Source organism: Meleagris gallopavo, chromosome Z (assembly GCF_905368555.1).
Source record: "Meleagris gallopavo chromosome Z, MGAL_WU_HG_1.1, whole genome shotgun sequence".
NCBI classification, from domain to species: Eukaryota; Metazoa; Chordata; class Aves; order Galliformes; family Phasianidae; genus Meleagris; species Meleagris gallopavo.
This window is the reverse complement of record NC_139435.1, coordinates 7078482-7102922: the sequence shown is the minus strand read 5'-3', so window position 1 is coordinate 7102922 and position 24441 is coordinate 7078482. Positions and strand designations below refer to the sequence as shown.

Here is a 24441-nt window from a genome sequence, read left to right as displayed (position 1 = left end):
GGAGTGGTGAGGGCTTGGCTGACTACTTTATACCTCTGCTATCACTTAGGATGTCATTGAGTTGAGGAAATGTTGAGCACCAGGAAAGACCAATATATTGCGGAAGACATGCTGAGATAAATCCAAATGTTGTACAAAATAAAATATTTGCATGTCAGATTTTTTGGCAGAAGGGAGACCCTCTGCCTGAAGAGAAGAAAAGCAAAGATGACTCTCATCTGTCAGTATGTTATGTTTCTGATGTTTGTGCATGGACTTACTATGAAATGCTGGCTAAGAAAGCCTCTCCAAAATCAGAGAATCGGATTAAGGCCATTGACTTTTATATAATATTGGATGAAATGCCTAACTTAAAGTTTTCTTTAATTACGGGGGTATTTAGAGATAGTAATAAAAGCTCAAGTCATTACAGTTCATTTAGAAATATCACATTTTCTCTGATATTTGCAGTAATGGATCATGAACAATTAGCCAAGAGGAGCTAGACAAAGCAGTGAAGAAAAAAAAAAGAGCGGATAAAAAGAGCAATGATGGGCTGGCAAGCAGGTAAATACTTAAATGAGTAGAGGAACCAATAGATATATCACCTTAAAGATTGGGTTCTTTCCTGCTGTTATGGCTGAGCTCACTGAGCACACTAAGGCTTTATCCAATCTTCTGATGCCTCCTTTAGCTGCCAAGATTGCTGATCCCTCTACACTGCTATAGACATATATACATGCCTAAATTTTAACAGAGCAAGTTCCTTGATTTCAATTCTGCCTGAAGTTCAACTCATGGCTAAATGTTTATTAGATATGTGTATGGGGGGAAATTATAGCTATTTTTTCAATACTGTTGATATTTCTGGGTTTTCCTTTGATGTATCCACAGATTTTCTTTCAGTGACTTTGAGCAGCAACTAGGCAAGACTTTTGTACTTCTTTGTTATGAGATTTTTTTCCTTGCAGCTCATAAAGTACCCAGTAATGTCGAGTCTTATAAGTTTTCAGGACTGCTTGAGGTGGAAAGAATTTTTTTTGTTAGGGTGTTTGTGGGCTTTTTGGTTGGAGTAACTGTCTGATTTCTTGACAGATTAGATTGATATGAGTGTCCCAGGGTAAAATATGCCTTTGCCAGATGGTAGCTAGGATCAATTAGTAAAATTTATTTAAATTATATTGTTGTGATTGGTATTATTAGTGTGTATACAGTCTGTGGTAAGAACTGTCTTTCCAGCTCCAGCTTGAAGCAGAAGTCTTTATCAAATCCTGAGAAAGCTAGAAAATTACAAGTCCACATTAAGGACTTGTAAACCCCAAAGTTCTTGGTGATTACAGCCTCACATTGTCCATATATCTGTTAAGTACGGGCATGGAGGTAGATACATATTCTTTAATCTCCCTCATTCATTTCTGACGTCAAAATCACCCCGTCAGGACTGGCATTTTTTGAGATAGTCGCAGTCTATGAACCCTATCAGCTGCCTGCAATGGCGTGACACGATAGGATGAAGTTGAGCCTGTTATGTGGATGTGCTGAACTGTCTTCAGTCACCTGCCCTGGTAAGGCTAGAGGGTTTGAATGCAGCAATTATTTTGGAAACTAGTGTACACTGCCTGGTACAGGGTATAATCCTTCTGAAGTAGCTGATGCTAAAGACATTTCCCTAACACTGATGAAGCAGGCTGTGGGTATGTCAGTGGTCTGGCTTACCTGGGTAAGGGTGTATGCCATTCGCAAACACGGCTTCTGCGGCGGGCTGCCCATTAGCCTGCGGCGGGAGGCCAGTGAAACCATTCACCCCAATGGGAGATGGGATGCTAGGCACAGCTGGTGCAGTTATGCCAGGAGGCGTGCTTCCACCTGCAAGGGGGGAAGAACACAAAATCAAAGCTGATGAGTACTGGAAGCAGTAACTATGTAGGGAAAGCTCCTGATGCAACAACTATGACCACCACTCAGAAACCTTCTGATAATTCAAGAAAAGAAAAATCTTCCAAGCTTTCTCATGAAGAAAACAACCACTCACACGATCGCAGGCTAAATTTACCATTGCTTTTTTTGTTTGGAAAGCACTTAACATAAGAAAGATTTGCAAAGTTTTTTTCAACAAACAAAATTTGTTTAGTGATCCTGATCTCTAAGACTAGATCCACAGCTAACATCATGTAGTACAAGACAGCAGAAATACTGCCATTCCTCCTGAGCTCTCTCCCCGGAGTACTACATGTTTGATGACTTAATAAGCAGACATTTCTTTCCTAGATATCATTTAGCACCAAAAGCAAATTCACAGTCCCACTTTTCTACAGTTTCTCTTTGGAGATGTCAGCTTTGTGGGCGTAGTGATTTTCAGGGCCACTCTTTCTCCACTCTCTCATGAATACACATGTAGTGTGCAAACTAATTTTGAACTCCAGCATCAGGGATACTTAAAATGTTTGGCAAGTTGATTTGTAGCCTACAGACAGACAGCAATAGATTTTTAGTGTTGCTGTTTTGGCCCTGCCTGATTTCGTAGTGTCAGCAGGGATCTCTCACAGAAAAGGGGCAAAAATTAAGCTACAGTTTTCCTCCATGGACCCATGTTCCTACATTTCTTCCCAGACTCATCCTGCAGGGGCTATAATGCTATTGCAGAGGAACAATTTAATCATTATGTTTTGGGTGCGATCCTGTCACCCACTGTTGAAGAAATCTTAAAATTCTGTGGGAGGAATTAAATCCTTCTTGTACCTTACTGTTTTTTCCTATATGTATTTGAAAGGACTGGACAGTCTGTGCTACTTGAAATGTATTCAGGATGTTTCCAGAGAACAAAAATGAGTTTTCAATACGTATGAAATTGTATTTTTCTCTTGCTGTCTGGGGTGCGAAGTTAAACTCTCTTATCTTCAGTAATATCTTCCTGTGTCAGGATATACTACTGATTGCAGGAATCCCTTTTTTAAACCAATTGCAGAAATTTTCTTCACCATCACAGCACTCCATGATGGGTTAGTCCAATAACACACTTTAATGACTGCTTAAATCTGTGCTGGTGCTTTAAGAGAACTCACACAGATTAATGAGCTGCTTCAGGATGTTCTGATTTGAGCGGCCCAAGAAGCGTGCAATATTTTGTCTCTTTTCTTACACCCTGAGCAGACAAGCTGCTGCTTCATCTTTCCTTATTTAAATGGTGTTGGCCTCAGTGGTGGTGCTGGGAGCCAGTGGTGGCAACCTGAGTCCAAAGGCAATGCTCTCAGCATATGCCATCAGCTTGCAAATCACAAAGGCTAGTTAAAATTTCAGTTGCTTTTCTGGATCTCTCTTTTATTTGCATAGGCAATGTAAGTAATGTTTTCTAAAACTGCAGCAGGGGATTTGAGCTTGCTATTTTGTGCATGCGTAAGGAAGTTTAGGAATATTCATTGCAATTCTTTAATTTTCTTCTTATAAAGAACCCCCTGGAGAGGTCAGATCTGTAGCTGCAGTAAGACTGGCATAATGCCACCACAGAAGACAAATGGCAGTGGTGCATGCCAGTTGTGGATTTCATCCCCAGTTTGAGATATCTCGCTGAAGCTACACCAGGTGCAGATTTACAGCATGGAGGGAGGAAGAAGAAAAGAAGAAAGGAAGCCTAAAGAGAATTTCATTTCTAGTCCTGTCTTTGCAGTAAGCAGAGCATCAGAAACATCTCAGAAGACCCACATTTTCCTCAAATTACATCAAGGACAGGAGAAAAGGAAAATATACACCAAACTTCCAGAGACATGAAATTAATATCCTTGCAGTTGCAGAGTGTTGTGTGAGATGAACATGATAGGCAGACAGCATAAAGTTACCGTGCTGAATTGCCCACTGTGACTGCCTACTGCTCAGCACTGACTGCAGGCAAATAAGATGACTACACTGGATGTATAACTTTTGTACGGTTAAAGTCTGGTGAGTTGCATCCTCTCTCTTGTCAGTTTGATTTGCCTGGATCCAAGGCTCATTAAGTTCTCGGGTCCCATGGGAACTCATGAACATGAATGAACTCATGACCACGTTCTGAGGAACCCAGTGTCCGGGAGGCTGGATTAGGAATGCATCAGAAACAGGTTATGTTCTCAGAACATGAGGGGCCTGAAGATAGAAACTCAGAGGCGCTGTGCTCAGCTAGCACCTCCAATGCCTTTAGGACTTCTGTGTTAGCAATGTCTTTTTTCTAGCACAATTTTTCTTTTGCTTAGGAAAGATCAAAACACTTCTTTTTTTTTTCTTTTTTTCTTTCTTTTTTTTTTTTTTTCCAACGTTCCAAACACTTTTTCTAATGCCTGCTTTTCAGAGAACTTTGAAATGTTTCATTTTCATTCCAAGTCAGAACAAAGATATACTTCAATGACTGGAAATCCTGCTATGAAGCAGAATGATCATTTTCCATTTGGCTTTCTGAATGCTAACAAAAGCCAGCAGGAGAATTCACTTTAGGCTTCAGATATCTCCTGGCTACTCAGAAATTGCTGCTAGTGTTGTAGACTTGCTTGCTCAGACATATGTGAAACATTTTCTATGCATCTTATCACAAGCTTTGTAAGTGTTGTGGTAATACAAGGAGTCATTTCAAAGTCTAAACATTTCACCCAAGGAATAATTGTCAATGGACATTTCCACAACCCATTACAGAGGTTTTTCGTGAAGGAAGCTACACATTCAAGGTAAATCTGCAATAATGCCAAAGTGCACAGGCTCCAGGATTGAAAATATGTCATAAGAAGAGTGCAAAATCTGCCACCGTGAAAGAGATCAAGGGATCATCTAAACCGGTGTCTTATTTTCAATAATGACCAGTCATGGGTTCTCTGAAAAGCATGTAAAAAACATGAGCTCTCTTTCTTCTTCTGTATTCTGACAGTAGTTCCCAAAAGGTAGTGGGCACACCAGAAAAGAGCTTACATGAAAGAAGAGCTGGGATATTTTTCATGTGCTGGATGTTGTGGCAGGCACAGAATTTGGCTATCATGTTAGTATTTACACACCTATGTCACAGAACGGCTTATTTTCAAGACATTTATATGCAAAAGTGACTGTGCTTGTTTGTGGTGGGGACATCACAAACCACTGCCTGGATTCAGCTTTCCAAGCCTTGAGAGCATTTGAATTCAAAGCATTCTTTGTTTGACGTTCTCTATGCTCCCACCAACACAAAACAAATCTAGCTAATGCAAATATGATAATCTTTCCAGCAGCGGGTTTAAAGGGTGCACATATAATTAAGCCACTTTTCTATTTGGATTTGCAGTAGCTTCATCGACTCATTGTTTATACATTTATCGCTATGTAAACATATATTTCAAAATGTATGGTGTAAGATTTTTGAGTCAAGCACTTTTCCTTGTCTCTCCACAAGCTGGTGTGAAATTAGATCTCTCTTCCTCCCCTTTTCCCCCTGCACCTTATATTCTAATAGCAAAGGAAAAAATAAATATGTGACCCTGTAGCTGCTGACATTGATCCAGCTACAGATTGTAAAGAGATGATAAGCTGTATATTAATGGAGAAATGGAGGGTTTTTTTTTGGCAGACAGAGGTTATCAGAACCAGATTCATTAGGAAAAGCCCTTAAGCCTGCGCTACTGTGGCACCTTGTCTCCTTGCCATCCAGTGTCTTTGCTGGCTGCAGTGTCAGTTGGACTTTTACTGATGGTGTGGATTTCTCTGTGCCTAGCAGTGAGGCTTACCAATCTGCTCTGCAAGGGGAACCAGATCCTTCTCTCCCAGCACCAGTTGCACCATGGCTGGCTCACGCTCACCCCTGTCATATCTCACTCACTCAAAACTGTTGTCGAGCTGGTCCTCTTCAGGTTGGCTCAGGGCTTCAGGTTCACATGCTGGCATTGCAATGCCTCATCACTGAACTCAGTCCCATCTCCAGTACCTCTCATAGGAACAACTGGCATTGTCTCTGAGACACTTCTATCCTAAACTGTTCCTTAGAAATTGTTCTTCTTCACTGTTACACCCCTGAATCTTCTGCTCCCCTAACAGGGTCAGCAGTATATTGCAAGCCCCTCCACATTCTCACTTCTTTTAAAGTTTGGCCCCATTTTTTCCAGCTGTTACCCTGCTGCCCTTCAGTTAGGCCAGCAATCACTAAATAGTTTACCTGTCCTGCCACTTCCTTGACCTGCTGCTGCCCAAATGATTTCCTTGTTCTTCAGAAAAGCCAGTTCTATTTACACCTTACCTTAATTCTCTGCCCCCCAGCACAGTCTTCTCATGTCCTGCTACAGCCCAGCCAGCAGTGGGCCTGGGTCCTTCACCAACTATCTGTTTCTATTCCAGCTACAAAAAAATCTTCTCACCAAATACTTGCACTCCAGGTAGCATCAGATTTCCCTGAGTACCAGCAGCCCTATTTCACAATAGGATTATTATGCATTCCCAAAATACAGCACATCTCATTAATGACATTGCATCTCACTACAAATGTTGTTCTGTTTCTGTCTGGACCACCCTGGCTATGACAGCATGAGCACTTATCCCTCATACATCCTTACATACTACCAATTAGCCAGTCACTGTGGATATTTTCATAGAGTTGATCAGGTTGGAAAAGACCTTAAAGATCACTGAGACCAACCACAACCTAACCATGCTACCCTAACTCTAACAACCCTCTGCTAAATCATGTCCCTGAGCAACACATCCAGACGGTTTTTAATCACATCCAGGGATGGTGACTCAACCAACTCCCTGGGGAGCCTATTCCAGTGTTTTTGTGTCATTATTCCATTGTGCTAAGGGAAAGCTGTGTAGGGGATGATGCTGAAGGTCATGGTTGAGAGCTTCTTCCAGTGCCTTACAATTCCCTCCTTCCAGCAAAATCCATCACATCCCATCTCTGGTGGGTCTCATCCACAGCACTCAGCCTCTGCTCAGCATGGAGCACTGGTAGCCCAACAGCCCGCTGTTGGTGATCGCTTTGGCACCTTTTTTGTGATACAAATACTGATTCCCAGCTGGTCCTGCCCATAGCAGGAGGACTCCTGTTCCAGCCCCCCGGAATGATCTGGTCTGACCTCTGCTCCTTTTTTGTGGTAGCCTCTTCCAGCAAGACCAGCATTTCAGAAAACAGTTACAGAGGGACAAGCTGACAGTTAACACGTCCTTCGAGGTCTCCTGCCCCTCCTGCCACCCCTTCCATCCATCCAGGCCACTTACCTGAGGTTGGAGTCATGGGGGCAGCTGCCAGGCCGTTCATGTTCAGGGCCGCCATCTGCTGCATCTGGGCTGCAGCAAAGGCTGCCATGGGGTTCAGGTAGCCACCCTGCGCCACCGAAGCCATGATCGCGGCTTGCTGCTGCATCAGCTGGAACAAAGAGAGCAGGGAAAAAATATCACGCAGTCACCAGCAAAGCAACCTGGGTCACCAGTACCAGGATGGAGACCACATGCCAGAGTGTGAGGCATCTCTCCACTTTGAGATGCTAGTTTGGTACATCTGTGGTAGCCCCCACCCTTTGCACTTCTTTCTCACTACAAGAGCGAGAAGCAAATTGCATCAAATGTGTCTCAGAGCATCGATGTGTCTTTATGGTTCCCACATTCCCAGCATTGTTCCCCAGTGTGGAGGTCTCCTGTGAGCTGTACTCAACACTCTGAGTTCTGATCTTTCCTTGCTGAGGACAGCAGAGAGAATACTATAAGTGTTCCCAAGCAGAGAGATTTCATGGCCTGTGTTGCTTGTATCAAAGCTCTAGGAAGGCACTGATGGCTGCTGATGGGAGACCATTGTATGTAGAGCAGTTAGAAATGAGGATCCCCAGTATCTCCAGAGCAGCAAGCTTAACTAGTTCTCTGGGGATAATTTGATCTATTTTCATCTGTTGGTGAGAAAAATTGCTTTTTTTTTTTCATGCTGCTGTGAGGTCTCCAGTGGGCACTAAGCTAAACCATGACCAAAAACCAGAGTCCATGTTAACCTAATTACAGCACCTATTTCCAACACAACCAAGCAGAGATACTCCCTGAAGAGCTATGCAAGAGAAGGGAGTTCCCCTGCTTTAGCAAGATTAATAAAGTGCAGTGGGAAAATCCCTGCATGGTGGTTTTGATGTGGGATGATTTCCTCAGTTTTAAGTTCCTTTTTTTTTTTTTTTTAATTCCCAGAAAGTAATTAAAACGTTGCCTCTTCTAAGGCTCCTAAAAAAGGCAGGAATGAGAAATATGGGCTATATTTTCAGGCATTTTGCAGTAAGAGTTTTGGAGCAGAAGGGTGGTGAATGGCTAAGTATGCTAGAAATGCTTCCTGCATTAAAACCAGACTTTGCCATCATTATTTTACTCTCTGAGCCTAGCTTTTAGATGGTGCAGTTCATGCATACAGTATGACTGCAGTGGGTTAGCTCCTGAGATGAAGAGAAGAAAATTAGATGAATCTTCCTCTTGTCTCCTTCCCTGGAGCTGCAGAACAAGCCAGGCAAGGCACATCTGAGGTTCTGTGAGACAGCATCCACACCCCAGTAAAGACTGATGGCGGTTGCTTAGAGAAAGTGTGAGGAAAGAGGATGAACAGAGTCTGAAACCTCATTTTGTTCGTTCCCTAGCCACTGTTAACATGTGATTTGATGATAATAATGGAGAAGGAAACTATTTTTTTTCAAAATGATTGTAGAAGTGACTCATGTCTTTGCTGTCTACAGAATGAGTTTTACTCTCTCTGTGATTTCACTCTCTATCAAGAAATCACTCTCTGATGTTGTTTAAGCACACAGGATACACTTTTCAGCATTAAATAGACCTTAAAATCATGAAGTCTGATAAAGCTCCGACAAAGTCACAACAAAATCTGTTCCTTACTGTTTAACATTGAAATATTGGCTGAATTAGCTGTTCATACATATACACACTGGAACAAATCCCTTAAATCATCACTGTTATTCAAATGCTGAAAAATTCCTTGTCACCACTTGTGAAGAGTCAAAATTAAAGGATGCTCTGCCATTGACCTGCTATATAACCATGGACAAATTGTGTATAGTTGCCTTGATTTCTCCAGCTATTATATACTGGTGCACAGGATATCTATCTCCTCACGTAGGGGTGCCTTCAGATCTACAGATGAAAATTGCTGTACTAGAGCTGAGTACTATTATTTTTCATAGCCTCATGCAGATTGGTGCCAAGGTGGCGGCTTCCCCTTTGATTGTTAATTACCCTTTTTTATTGTACACTGCATAAGACACTTTCACATTTTAATTAGTGATATCCTGTTCTTTGTAATTACTGATGGAGTGATTAGACAATCTTTTCTATTATAGCACAAAGCGGATTCCTCTTTAAGGAGTACATTTGTTTCTAGGCATCATTGGAGTTTATTCTCCAGATGGGGTACCAAGCAGGTGATTTTATTAAGTATGCCAATAAAGTGAATGAGGAAAGGGAAATCCATCCATCTTTAACATTGGACTGACTCCAGCACTGGGTGTACTGACCCATATTTCATTTTCTGTGCTGGGTATTTCACCTGCGGACAGCTGAGGATGCCACTATCTGTTTGCAGAAATGATGGCCAAGATCTGTGCCTATAGCATCTATTTAGCACTGCTGACCAAAGGAGCATCTCTCTGAGATGGATGCAATTGCAAGGGCTTGATTCAGCCCCAGTCTGGCCTTTGCTAACTTTTTTCTGTGTTCCTCCAAACCTGCACAAAACATGGAGTTACCTACAACTGATCATGTGTGTGTTCCATGGTCACTCTGGCTGATAGATAACAGCCTGGTATTTGTACCAGAGACTTTCCTTAGGGCTTCTAGGCAGATAAGGAGACTATAGTTTTGGCATTTCCCTCTGTCAGATTCAGTAACCTAAATACAGATGGCATTTCCTCTGAGCTGATCACCTATTACGATTGGTGTGATAACAGGCAAAGAGTTTAGGCCAAGATTCATCTCTCCCTTCTGTACCCAGTTGCCTCTGAGCAGATGAATTTCAGCTTTGTTTCTCCTTGCTAACTGCATGCAGAGCACTAGATGATCTGTTCTGCTGCACATAGTAACACAGTCAGGTGAAATCATTCCCAACCCTTTGCTTGGCCCTCAGCAGATATTTTTGAATGGTAGTTTCCAACCATTTAAAATAAAAATATTAATCTCTTTTTGTTTGTGTTTCACCTATGTTGCAAGAGACACAAGGTTGTACCTAGATGACATTTTGTTGCCAATGGTAGTACAAATGACTGTGCTGTTTCAAAGACAATCTCCATTTTGCACTCAGTAGAGCTAAGCAATCACTTGTGACGTTATTTATGGCTTATGCAACTTCTGTTTCTGCTTATGGATGTCACTAAGATGTTCATCGATAATTCTACAATGGCAGGTGCTCCTCCTGGTTTTCCAGTGGTGTTTGACTTCTTGTCTATTCAAAGGACTTAATGTTTGCCCAAGAAGATGCAGTATAATGCTATGCATGCACTTCTGTAATAGATCTTCAGAAAGAAAGTATTTTCTCTCTTGTGGGAAAAGCAAGATATTCCTAGCCTTCTTATTATTGCTTCTTATTACTGTGCAAGGACTACAGCTTAAAGCCTGTTGTTTCAGAAAAGCACTCAGATAAAACTGGTCATAACCCCGTAGAAACTCAGGAGTTTGAGGAGCAAAGAGGTTAATTTTAGCTTAGAGTTAAAAAGCAAATGCAGAAAAAATAAAGTAGTAATTAAGGCTCTTAAGTGTGTTTTGGAAACTAGATTCAGTTGCTTCTGGGATAGCAAGCATCCTGCAGGGAGAAGCCACCCATTTCTTTAATGCTCAGTGCTCTGGGAATACCTGAGCTATCCTGGAGACCTGGAAAACCCCTTAGCATAGTGAACAATTGAGCTGGGGACCTGTACCTCATGACCCAGAGGATGCACACATCATGACAGCTTTCATAGCCACCTCATGACCCCATGACACCTGGATGTCCTCCAAAGCTGGAAGGAGTATAGCATCCCAAACCTGAACACAGGCACTAACCCCGGCTAACTGGCTGGAGAGAGGACACCAACACTAACTGTATATACAGACATCACAGCTCTTTGTGACACTTCTGCCACCTTTCTGCTTTCATGTTTCCCATTGTGCATTGAAGAAGTGTTCCTTCCCTATTAGATCTAAGGTACTCATATATAAAAGCACCAAAGGGGAAGGACAGGGGGACCCTTCCAGGTCATCTTCTGGTGGTTATAGCATGGCCAAATGCAGCAGTACTATGGAGGTTGGAGGATGGAAACTCTCTCACCTTGAAAGAAGCTGATGACAAAGACCTCAAGTCCTGTGAGGGTCACTGGTCTTTCTCATAAAATCACCAATGCAATCCCAAGTGAGCTCAAACAAAAGTCACCCCTCTCCATCCCCAGCTTTCCCCAAAGACAAGTGTCCCATCCACTCTCTTTTCACTTTGAAAGAGGCCCAGTGTATGATCCCAGTTAATAAAGCTGTAGAAAGTGAGGCAGTGACCCCACCAGAGGCAAATCAATAGCAGCAGGGCCCCTGAGTATTGTGTACTTTAAAATATGCCATTTGAAATGCAGATTTTCCCTGCCTGAGCTGGGGCCACAGAGCACTAATCAGAAAGGCAGCAGCCTTATTATCTTAGGCTGTTCCAAGGGGATGGAAGGGAGCTATTTCTTTCCTCAGCTGAAAGGATGTATTTCCTTTTCTTCTCTTACTTCCTTGGCCTCAGCATTTGCCTCAGCATTTAGAGCTTTTTCCCATCTGATTTTATGGATTCATTCCACAAAATTCCTCCAACCAGACTGTTATTTATTGCTCAAATATTTATTTTTTGAGGAGAGCAGGAGAGTACCAAACTGGTTGATGGATAGAAACAACAGCCTGCAGTGCCTATCCCAGGGCCTGAGAATCAACGAGGCAGCTGGAGAGGCACTGGTAAGGCCATAGTAACACATGATGGCGGGTCTGCACAAAATGGTGGGAGGAGGATTCATCCCATATGTTTTTTGCTACCTCAAACAGAGATGGCTGAACTGCAGTCAGCTCTAACATCAATGGATGGGTAGATACCTCTACAGGGTTTTCCATTCTATCCTATGCTAGGAGATTAAGATGAAAAATAGAGAAGGATGCAGCTTTGCAACACAACTGCACCAAAGCAAGAGGTTACCAGTGCTAACAAGTGCAACACTCTCCCAATCTCTTGCTGCAATCTGTGTCCCAGGACAGATGCATGTCTGACAGATGCATGTCTGCTGAGCATAAGCTCAGGGACATCAGCAGAGCATTAAACACATAGCACAGAAACAAAGTGCATTCTGCCAGTTTCTTTCCACAAGTATACATCCCTGCATGGTCACTGTCAGTCTAGAGGAATGTATGGAGATGTGTGGCCCAGAGGTGGAGGTGGGAATGAGAATGCCACCTCTGGCTTGAGTGGCTTTTAATCAGCAGGGTCATGCAGCTGCACTTAAGAAAAAATCATCCTTTCTCTGCAGGACCAACGTATGCATGGAGAAATGACATTACTTCCTCAAAGCCAAAAGATCCTTCCAGTGATAGGTCAAGGATGCTCAACTCAACCTTCCTCACAGAGGAGACCTACTCTTCCTGTAGACCCCTACAGAAACACATGTGAAATTGAAGATAGGGGACAAGAAAGATTATTTGTGAAACACTGTTGTTGAAATAACATGATCATTGTCCTTGGTGAAGTCTTTCTCTGAATGATCTGATGACCTTCTCTTTTTTTTCTATTCCTGTCTCTGAATCACATGACGTTTTGTTTGACTTTTCATATTCTTCATTCTGTAATAATAATAAAAGTAATAAAGCATCCTACGCTTCTCACCTCTAACGATCTATACAAACACTTAGCTAATTAATCCTTATGATATCCCTGTGATAGAAAGAGGTAAATAAAACGATCAATCAAGCAGTAAGAAGACTCATATTTGGTAAAATCACAGAACTGATAAATCCATGACTTCTTTATCTATTTGGTTATTGAAAAAACATCTTGAAGCCTTCAAATAAACTTCAGATATTCTGGGAAAATTCAGAAGCTGCTTCCTTTTAAAAATTTATTCCCAGAAAAAAAATCTGCTTTGAAAATATTATTTAAATTTTTATTAAGATAAAAGCAAACAAACAAAAAAGTGTAATATCTGGATTCATGTGTCCTGGTGTTTTTCATAATGATACATGATAGTCTGGATTTCTAACTTCAGAGAACAGTGAAAAAAAGAATCCAAAAAAAATATAAATGTACATGCAGCCCAGACCTGCAAATGGCCGTGTCATGGTTCATTCCCTGCTGCTCAATTTTTCTGAATTACCAGGGAAATGACAATCAGATATGAAGTATTAATCTTGCTGCAAAGTACCATGGGTTCAAAATAGCTTCCTCTTCTGGAATGAATCAGAATAACTGGTTTGCATAACTGGCAGTATTTACCAAATATATGACCCTATCTTGGTCATTGAAATGTAATAACAATTATATATAGAAGATTGTCTATCTATGTAAAGTAATTTTTCCATGTTTTTTAAGGGCTAGATGATTTCTTTTAAATATCTTTACAAATTAATAATAATACAAATTATTTTTACAGTATGCATTGAATAAATGTTCAAAAATGATTCTTCCCTCCAGCACCTCCTCAGATCATTCATGAGAATGCCCTTTCATTTCCCTGGGAGCGGGGGGAGGGAGGCAGAAGTGGGCTAGTGGGCTTTAATGGACAGCATCACAGGATGACTGAGGTAAGCACTTCTGATGATGACTGTGATCTATGCAGTGCTGGATGTACACAGTTTTCTTGCAGTTACTGTCTGCAGTTCAGGAGCTGCAGCCATTTGCACTTTTTCAGAGTGAGAGGAGCTGGGATTTACTGAAGGGAAAGGATTTGTTCCAGGCCAAAGAGCAAATGTTACTATTGTCTGTGCTGCCCCTGTACCCAGTCTGTCCATTTCCACTTACTAAATCTCTGCCTGTCCCCTGCTGCAGGAAGCAATCAGTCCCACAGCTGGAATTTGGCCAGGAGACTGTGGCTAACACTCTCACCCCATTTTTTATGTAAACTTGATTTATGACTTTGATCTTATTTTAAATAATTTAAAAATTAAATAATTTATACATTATCTGTCACTTTCCAAGACTCCTTCCTTTGTTCTTGATTTCTCTTATGCCTTTTCCCATCTACCTGACCCTTTTTGGTCTCTGCATGTTTCCTTTTGTTTGTGGTGGGTCAACAGACGGCTGCTAAGTACTTGCTACTTCCTTCGCAGAAAAGAAGAGTTGGAGAAACTTTTGCCAGTGGTGCATATTTGGGCTTGGACTAGACTACTACAGTTCATAGTCTGGTTGTGATTTCAGACTTGGCCACCCATCTAAGAAGATGCTTTGTGCCGGAGTATGTGCCTCATCTGGCAGCAGAGCAAAGCTGGTGCTAGCCAGCATCAGCCTCTTCCATGGGCTGAGTTCAGACCTGTACCTCAAGCTGGCCTCAGTGAGACTACAGAAACAGATACCTACATCCAGCTGATGTGGATCCACGGTAACATGACATAAAAAGGGCTGATGCTCTAAACAAGAGTGAGCTAAAATAATTAATTGCCTCATAAAAAAAAGAGAAGCTAGATGAATATGGGAAGATATTGCTGGGGGATAAAAAACAACCCAAACAAACTGAAACAAATTAGTGAAGGGGCTCTGGGAGCTTTGGGTAGTCATGAAAGCTGACTTGCTCTGAGCTGCATACAGAAGAGGTGAGGTGGGTCTGATGTGACCTTCTGCATTACTGAAACAGCTCATGGAGTTCGTGCCAAGCTTTGTCCGGTTGGTTGCTTTTTTTTTTTCTTTTTTGGAGGTGGCGCATGATGGGGAGACAAAACACACACATAGAGAAGAGGAGAATGCCCTTTGCTTCCTGGTTTTGTTGTCTCTGAAGCTGAGGCCATATGGCTGCTGAACATGAGGACTAGTGGCGTGGCTGACAAAGGCCGTCACTGCTATCAAGGTTAAGGTTGCTTAAGCTGAGGTTTGGCAAAGAGCAGCAGTGGGGAGTGAACCATGACATAGCCATTTGCTGAGCTGCAAAAGAAGGAACTAAAGAAGAGCTTGGGCCCAGAGCAGTCTTGGTAGCACACTAACAACTGTCAGTCAAATACTAATGGACTGAAACCCCTGCCACTTCTCCCCAGTGATGCTGCTTAATTTGTAAATCCAGAGGTGCCTGGTAATATTTCAAACAACTGCATCATGAGGGTTTCTGCTGCACTGGTCACACTGACACATGGAAACCTTTTTGTATGACCTAATTCAACCCCAGTAATGTGGATGGGCAGAGGATGCCTCTCTGGGGAGAAGTCCACTGCCCTGGGACAATGCAACCCTCTCCATGGGAATGGCCATTAGAAACTGCCTGTTAACCAGCAATAGGACTGCTTGGGAACTCTTTTATGTTGATGTCAGTCACTGCTGGATTGCAGTGGGATATCTGAGAGGACATGGCAAGAGTACAGTTCATAAAGCCTATGTTTCATGGTAGTCCAAGCTGCACTGCGAAGCACTGAGGCAGTTCTTAAACTTGCACTGTCATCAGGTCTGCGTGTGAAAACCCATGGAGGAATGGCATGAAAGAGAGCCATGCCCCTGAGGGATTCTGGAAAATAAACAGATCTGGTCATCATCTTCACTTGTAGATGAGGACATAAGTATAGGAAGTCAAATGACTCACCCAAGGTCATACAAGTTGCTGGTGGCAGTGGCATCAGCTGTCACCACTGTCCTGCACTTGTGTTTTCACAGTTTCATTTTTCCTTTTCTTGACTTGCCTTTGCTCTTAAACTTCAGTTTGGGCTGAATAAAATGGCCCTCCTCCTCTCCCCCTCCCCCAGTCACTCTCTCACTATCGATCTCTCCATCTCCTGCTGGCATTTACAAGGTGCCAATCACCCTGATATCTAAGAGCCAGCAGTCCAAGGTGGATTAATCAGGACCGAGGGAATGTCACATAGCCTCGGCTCTCCCTTTCTTTCCTTTTGTGTGAGACTATGAGATGAAGCAGATAGGGAGAGACATAGATAGGGACGCTGATTGAGAGACAGCATCTGAGCACGCTCTGGGTGTACCGTCACCACAAAGAAATGTGATCCCATCATTTAGAAAGCTCTGAAGTCCTCGGGGTAATTGGTATCACCAGCTTGTCATATCCTATGGTCCAAGATCTAAAATTTATTCTTTCCTCCTTATTTGCATACTTACCAGCAGGAAGAAAAAAAAAAAAAAAAGAAAGAAAGAAAAAGAAAAGAATACGAGTCCAATACTGTTTTCACAGAACTCAATAGGAAAATTATTCATTGGTTTCAAGGGAAGCAGGAGCCGACCCAGGAATTGTTCTCAGTCTTTCTTCAGAGATAAAACCTCACTCAAGTACCTATCCTCAAAATGGTATTGTCTAGTGAGAAATAGATGGGAGAACTTTTGTGGTATAAAGGTGCAGACCTCATCCTCTTTTGTATCTCTATAACTCTGGGCTGACTCTTTTATAATGGCAATTATAAGAATTATCTAGATTAAAAATGAATGTAGCTAAGAAGAGTGCAGTTAAGAAGAGATGTCCAGAGTATGAGGACAGCAGTGTCCTTATTACCTTTCCAGCTGCCTGATCAATGCCTGTAGTGTAATTCTACAGTCACATCTTCTGCCTGACAGCCTCTGCAGATGTGCATCCTCAGCTGCCTGTGGGTTCCCCTCCTGTTTATTCCCTTAATACATGGGGGAACAAATGCTGGCACCCACCTGGCAGGCTGCTGGCCACTGGCCAGGGTTCATGTGGGATTTACTGTCTTTTTCCCATCCTGCAGCATTGTTCAGATAGGAGGACAGTTAAACACAGCTGGGCTAGGGAGGGGGCAGCTCTTCAGTCTGTAAGGAGAAGAGCAGGGGACCAAGGAAGAGGCAGCTGAGGCCTCCATTGTCTTTGAGAATAACAAAAAGAACAGGGAAAAATAGAAGGAAAAAATGAAATTGCTTAATGAGAGAATAAAAAAAGTCCAGAATAGTACAAAGAGAGTGGGAGCATCTGTGAAGCTCCTACAGTATGTCCTCATGACTGTGCATGAGGGAAGCGCTGGGTTGTACCAAGTGCTCAGCAAAGCACATGGCACTCAGGAAATAGTGGATATTTGTAAGCTGTCTATTTTTTAAAAAAAGAACATGCGGATGGGATGGGAAGTCCATGATGCCAGTGTATGACAATTAAATATACAGACAACACAGCATGGCATTGTGATCAGTGTGGTAGGGGAACTACAGGTACGTTGGGGAGATTCTGGAGTTGGACCTGTATTACCTAAGGCAAGTCTCACTGATTAAGAAAGATACTATTTTACAAAATAGGTTTCTTGCTCACATATCCAGTATGGAGCACAAGAGGGTCATATCTTATCACCAGATGAATGAAACATCTAGGTATACTTTTGCTGCCTGCAAATGTGTAATCTGTCCCAGAAAAGCTATCCAAAGTCACCTGATAGTGTTGTATCTGCCTGCTGCAGGGATCACTCTTTCCTCTAAAGTACGTGACAAAGGGATCAGGTTACCGAGTTGCTTGTCTTGTGGGTCCTTGTTAATTATAGCCTAAGTAAAGCCATTTATGCTAAAGGCATCAAATCCATGGTTGTGCCAGTAGTCCAGCTCCTTATTCAGTTATGGGTTGTCCCAGAGGTCCAGGGGACAGGTTAGGAACAGATACCTGATTTAACAATACTGTTTTGAATAGTTGAAGTGTTTTCCCAGTGTGCTTAAATCATATTGTTATGAGGAATCAGCGCTGTATGCGTGCTTTTATCTGCTTATTCATTTCTGTATTATATAGCATGCTTCCTTGAACCTAAAAGCACTTCTGTCAAGAGCTGCCATGTTATCCTGTGATCACACCAAAGTTACCCTCATGTAACTTTGAGTTCAACTCAATCTGTGCAGATGGTATCAAGGGAGAGCTATTTATGCCCTTTAAAACCTTCTCTGGGGCTGGATGGTACTGACGTGGATCACAGAACTCACATGAGCTGAATTCAGGGTCTATTTTATCCAAATATTCAAAGGCTAGTTGTGTTTGGATTTGACAGCAATGGCTTAGATCCCACAAGAAGTGTCTTGCATGGGCCTGGTTACTGGTTTCTCTTCTGCTTGTCAGTTGTCTCTCTGCTCACTTGTGTTTTTGTGCAATCCAGGTGCTTTCCCTATTCCTGTAAACATGCATGGAGCCAATGTCTGTACTTACTGCCTGTGCATAGGCGCCATATGCTCCAAACTGGATGGCCATGGGGTTGAACATGCCCATTTGTCCCGCCATTTGCTGCATGCGCCTCATTGTACGCTCCTTGTCTGTATCTGCAAACTTCACCACCAGGCTTGAAGAGGCTCCCTGCAGGACAGAAAACAAAAGAGATATAGAAAAGAATTAGCCAGGAGATATACACTGGCTCATGCAATCCATATGTCACACACAGACTTGGTAATGTAGGATCCTGCTGACACTGACATTTTTCCCACACAACTTCTCTGGCCTTCTGGTTTGGAGCTTTTGCAAGAGGCTGAGAGTATAGGAAGGGAAGGTCTCCGGAGGGAAAACAGCTGAATCCAGCTGTTCCTACTGTCCTCCAAAGTTCACACTTCCAGGCCGTTATAGATATTCTCTCTGCAAAAGCTGTTGCCTTATTTTTTCAACCTTTAGAAAATCTTCTGGTCTGTTAGCTCTCACCAGAGGTTGAGGATGTGGACTCAGTGCAGGAAAATGTAGAAGCCTTTGATGGATGTATATCGTGGGATTTTGAACTGACTTACTTTGATGGACTTTGTTTGCTCTGTGCATTCTGGACCCCTGAGCCAGATCATCCTTCCACATTCTGCTGTGTTGCAACCTCCACGTTCAGTGAGAAAGCCCTGTTCTTAAAGGCAAGAATCAGTTTGCTGGATAGGGCATAAGTCCCATCAACAAGCAGTATCTATTCAGCACTGTTAAATCCAGGCCAGTTCACAATATTTGGGTTCTGTCTGCAGGCAATGCTAGTACAGAACTACTGATGATCATCGGAGCTGGCTGCAGAAGTCTGTGAAAAATGTAGAGCTTTTGGGAATGAACAAAATCCCTCACCTTCTCAAAATGAGATGAAAGATCAGTAAGTGCAATTCTTAAATTTCTGGTAGGAGGTAGAGATGGGAAAAAATAGATCTGCCTAGGAAGGCAGGCACTGATATTGTTTTGGCTGGCTTCAAAGACCTCACTTCATGGGTTGCTTGATTCCCTACACTGTGGTCCCCCTGGGGGAAGACAGATGTGGGGAAGGGGGATCTGGCAGCAGCCCTGACAGCAGGCAGACAGTTGCCTCAGGAACTGGGCTGCCACCGGGCCTGGGGAGATGGGCAGGTGAGCTGTCAGAAGACTGACAAAAGAGCAGCTAAAATCATTACGCTCCCATGGTACACTTCCCTTTTGACATGCAGGTATTCTCTGATGGAAATACAGTCAGCAGGGAGATGGCCAGCTCAGCCTCTGGCTGTGGCAGTGGGGGAACACCAGCTCTGTGCCAGAGGAACTGGTCTAGAGCATAGTGCCATTTTTTTTCCAGCGAAGTGAGATTGGGTGCGACTGCATAGAGTGTAGTTAACTTTCTTACATACACATCTATGTACCTGCAACCAGAAAAAACAGTCTCAGGGAAAGCAAAGCTGGTCCGTATCAGACTGTAAATAGTTTAGTAAACTACAGCTACAGACATACACATATGTAAGTCCAAGTTTTGCATATTCAGTAGTCTCTCCAGATCCTCGGTTATGAATAACAGTTTGAGGAATTAACTTGCTGAAACAGAAAATAATCTAAGGCCACATAACAAGCGATGTTCCCCTAGATTAGCAGCTCCAGGAAGAAATGATTTTCATTGGCAAAGTATCTTTCTTTTTGACCTATTACTCTTTCTCTAATAAATCTATAACCCACTTGAACAATGTGGTGAAGAACAAGGGGTTGAAAAAAGTGCTTCAGGAAAACAAAGGTAGGGAGATATGAATGCTCTATTCAAGGGTGGAGAACAGTCTTCAAAAGTTATTCTGAGAGCAAAACAGAACACAGAGGTGAAGGGAGAAGAAAAAGAAAACTAGCCAAGATTTTCCTGCATTTTTGCTCAAGGCTGGGCAAGTTTTCATTTTTTTTTTTACATCACATGATGTAGTTATTGATCCTTCCCCAAATCACACTCTTAATTGCAGCTCATCGACAAATGAATATTTTAATGCATACATTTCCTCCTAATTATCACCTGGACCAGTCCTTAATTAGATTTCAACACTCATTTAATTAACCGTGATCCAAGAGACTGTTTGGTAACCTGAATCTAATGATTTAAACCTATTTGTAGCTGTATTGGAGGGAAGCAATGGTCCACAGCAGATTGGGCTGCTCAAAGCTGCTGCTGTACAGCAGAGCTGCAGCATGGACAGCACAAAGCAACATGGGGGATTTTCAGACTGAGTAAAGGGAATAAGTATTTACCTCTGAAATGGGTTTTGAAAATGTGACCTTTTCTAGTTAGCAGGATGGACAAATATAAATAAGTTGGTGTGTTTTTTTTTCCTTCCATTTTCTTTCTATCTCTATTTGATCTGGAAGTCTTATGGCTAGAGACATACCTCAGGAAATTGCTCTCATATTTTTGAAAACTAAGCTATTATTGTAGATGGCATCATGAAAATATCGGTAACCTCCATATGAAGTTCTTGTCCCTGCAGTGTTCTTCGCTCCTGATGTGAGTTGTAGTGACTGCACAACAGCCGTTTGACCCAATAGGATCTAAGACTGCCTCTTATGAGATGTTTTTCTGTGTTGCCTGTCAGAGCAGGGCTTCAGGCCTCTTTGAACACCACTATCATAAACACAGGGCGGAAAGGCCATTGGCAAACAAGTTACAGCACATGCTACAAAGAGTAGAAAAGGGAGCTTTTCTGCTGCAATGAAATTCACACATATACAGTTAAAGACATGGAGCCAATAGAGATGCTGCTCCGCTCTTGAATATGAAGATTGATTTTGGGATTGATTTTTTCTGTATCTGATTCGTCATGTGCAGCCCTTTCACATGGCCTGAAGAAGTCTGGCAGTGAACTCTATCAGGTCACACAGTGCAGGACTTCTAGCAGAGGAGACAAACAACGCTTTTCTTCTAAAAGAGCTGGAAGACTGCTTTCAACTCCAGTGACTCCCCATAATCCACTGGATTACATTAGAAATATCACAGAATGGGCCTGATTTTCAATGAGCAGAGCCCTTCGTGTGGACCATTTATTGCTTCCGCGAGCAGTTAAACCATTGCGTAAATCAGCTGTTGTCTGCTGACAAAGGCAATAGGCTCTGTCTGCATGGTCATTTATCAGTAATACGTAAGCTTCCCTCTTGCACTCCAGTTGTTGTACTGGACATTACATTTCCACAACCCCCATGAGAGCTACAATAGGTAAGTCAACGTTACTTGAAATATACTTTGAGAGTTGTGTTAATCTGCATTTTACTGAGGAAAGGACCTGTTTATTTCTCTGCCTTGCAGAACCACAGTCAAAGGAGCCTATTATGAAAGTGAGCATTCCTGCTGGTACCTCTGCAATAGCCTACTTGGATTTGTCATTTATCTCCCTTCCCATCAAATCAACCTCCTTTTTCAAGTGCTTTGATATCTACTGATGAAAAGAATAATATAAGGTTTAAGTATTATTATTCTTTCCCAATTTTCTCCTAGGCCAGCAACTCTACTTAATATGACTATCTTACTTCTTGTCCCCCTCCCGTGTGCGGTAATGAATTGCTCCCCTTAGTCAGCAGTCAGATGTTCTTTAGGCTGGCAGGGTGAGGAAAAAGATGGAGGAAAAATCACCCTGTACCACACTCACTTTGTAATCCCTAATCAGAGTCCTCTGTGGGAAAAACTAATTTCCCAACCTGTCTTGACTTGTGAAATAAAGTCATTCTTGAAAATGGGAACTTGACAGGTCACTTGTGAAATTTCATATTCAACTAAAAATAAAATATCCATCCATTGATATTTCATTTAAAGGCAAAGGAAAAACAAATCCTTTCCCTGGTTGTTGGGACTGGTTCCCATTAGTTATGGCTCTCCAAATGGAGAGTGTACACAAATTAACTACAATGTTTTCAGCAGACCAAATAATGCTGCACAGCATGAGGGAAAGCTGCTTTCCCCAGAACAATATTCATACGAAAAGTTTTGTGAAAGTGTTCCCTTGCAAAATGTAGGTCTGATTTTTCTTTACCTCTCTGCCCTATACGTCTTCTCTGACTCAGGTTACCTATCTCTAGAAATGGTTAGACAACTTTTATTTGCAAAAGTGATGAATTTGGACCCAATTCACCAAAGCCACTCGGATCATGTTTCACTTCAAGCTTAATTAATGGCTCATTGGAGGTAGGCACCTCAACACTACGGAGGTTCCACATAAGCACTTTACTGCAGGAATGTCCGTCTCATAGAAATGGACTTTTATCTCATGATTGGCTCAAATGGTGCCATTTAAAGGTTTTGGGCCAAAAATATTTGAAAATGGCTTGTTACATTAGAACTCTAGAGAATAAAGCTCTTGAGTGTAAGAGCTCTGATTGTGCAGGTACCATTAACTACTGTCCAAAACATCAGCCATGTACATCAGGTAAAATACTTAAATTAGTAAGTACTGCTGAATAGTGGGCAATCAAACTATCATTTCAAGTTTTACCATGTGAATGGGATTTCTGTGTTGGACATTTTGCCTTAGCATTCATTCTCTTTGTGACTGCAAAGCAGAGTTCAGAGGATGTTGATCTTTATCAAGCCATTCAAAGTGGTATTTCCACATGATGTTAGGCTAAGCCTTGAAAGTCAAGGAAGGATTTCCTTGTTCTGGGCTCTGTGAAATCAGGGCATTTGGTATGATGACTCCTAAGTTTGAAAACAAAACTAGATTTTTTGGGGGAGGGAAGTCTGTATAGCTTTACTGAAATAAAATAGCTGTTGAATTAACCAGTAGCATCTTGACTCCAATTGGGACTTTAGACAAGTGAGAAAGAAACTACTGTCCAATTAAAACTGTAGAGCAGAGGGAATTTGAGCTAGGTAGAGATGTAATTACCCATTCTGGAAGATGGCCAGAAGACCAAGACTAACATCCCTTCCCACTTGTGAAATATCCTATCTTTTTCTGTACTCAGGGCTTCAATTTTGTGTCTCATCTGAAAGATGAGTAGGACAGCAGTCACTAGGAGCGATTTCCATTGTACGGACCTGAGAGCTAGTTTAGACAAACTTGAGACAAGAGTGACAAAGACAGAGTGGTGAAAAGAGGCATTAATCCAGAGCTGGAGTGACAGACCCTTTGATAATGCTGCTCCCCTGGTAGAGGGGATTCTTCATGCAATGTCTTAGCAGCGAGAGTTGCTGCAGATACCTCCCTTCACAGGTCTCTAGAGCAGTAATTTATTTGGAGTGGAAGCTTGATTTAGGTTTTACTTGCCCATACACTACTTAGCAGGTGTCCCTCTGAGCTAAAGTTATTGCTTTCCACAGGGCAACAAAATCATTGACTCCTGGTGACACTGTACCCAATTCTAATTAAAAAGAACTCAATATATAGCCTAGGTATTAGTAGGACCCTCAGATCAAAGCCAGATTCCTAAACAACCTGAACTGCAAAGCTGAGTTCCTTGAGCAGCTCTACATTTTTCAGTTCAGTCTTTGGATGATAGAAGTAATCATAGAATCGTTTACCTTCTTAAGGTGTTGTAATACCAGCAGACTAGGAATTCTTTTCTGCTATTTAGAAAAATGAAAGCAATAAGTAAGTATTTTTTGGTTTGTTTTTGATTTTGCTATTTTAAGAAAAAAAAAAAAAACAAATTCAAAAGAAAATTTTGTTGGTTTCTCTTTCCCACTAAGAGCAATATTGTATTGAAGAGAATGTATTTTTAGTTCTGTATTCACTAAAATGAAGTTTCTCTGGAAATATTTTAGGAATGAAAATATTGATGTGTTTTTTTAATATATAAATTATTATTATTATTATTATTGTTGAGAAAATGTTTGATATCTGTACTATAGAACCCCGTTAAAGCTAGTGTAGGAATGATCACAACCTAAAAGAGACAGTATCTTTCATTCGATTCAAATAGAAAAGGATGAAAATGAGAAATAGAATAACTCCAGTGCCACAGAGTGAACTGTCTATTGTCACAGCACACTAGCATCAAAATCAGATGCACTGCTGATGTGCAAGTGGCACAGAAGAACACTGCAGTGGCACTGAGTTGCAAACATGCTGCACACAACTGGGCATCTGAGATTACAGTCATGATGTATCATTTTGGATTGTTGTAGTATTAAGGATGTTTCTTGATTGGGATAGTTAGAAGAATTTGCATTATTGCAGCATATTTAAACTGAAGATCC

The 24441-nt window shown here is 41.9% G+C and overlaps 1 protein-coding gene across 9 annotated transcripts in view; it reads right to left on the bottom strand.

The window, feature by feature from the left end:
- CELF4 (CUGBP Elav-like family member 4) overlaps positions 1-24441 on the bottom strand; it is a 707521-nt gene that overhangs the window by 66178 nt on the left and 616902 nt on the right. For all 9 annotated transcript variants that reach the window (XM_085213501.1, XM_085213504.1, XM_085213503.1 and 6 more), the window contains 3 exons: positions 18237-18380; positions 7174-7321; positions 1696-1845 (listed from right to left, as the gene is read on the bottom strand). In XM_085213501.1, coding sequence (XP_085069627.1) covers positions 1696-1845; positions 7174-7321; positions 18237-18380 — 442 coding nt within the window. The remainder of the gene's footprint in view (positions 1-1695; positions 1846-7173; positions 7322-18236; positions 18381-24441) is intronic.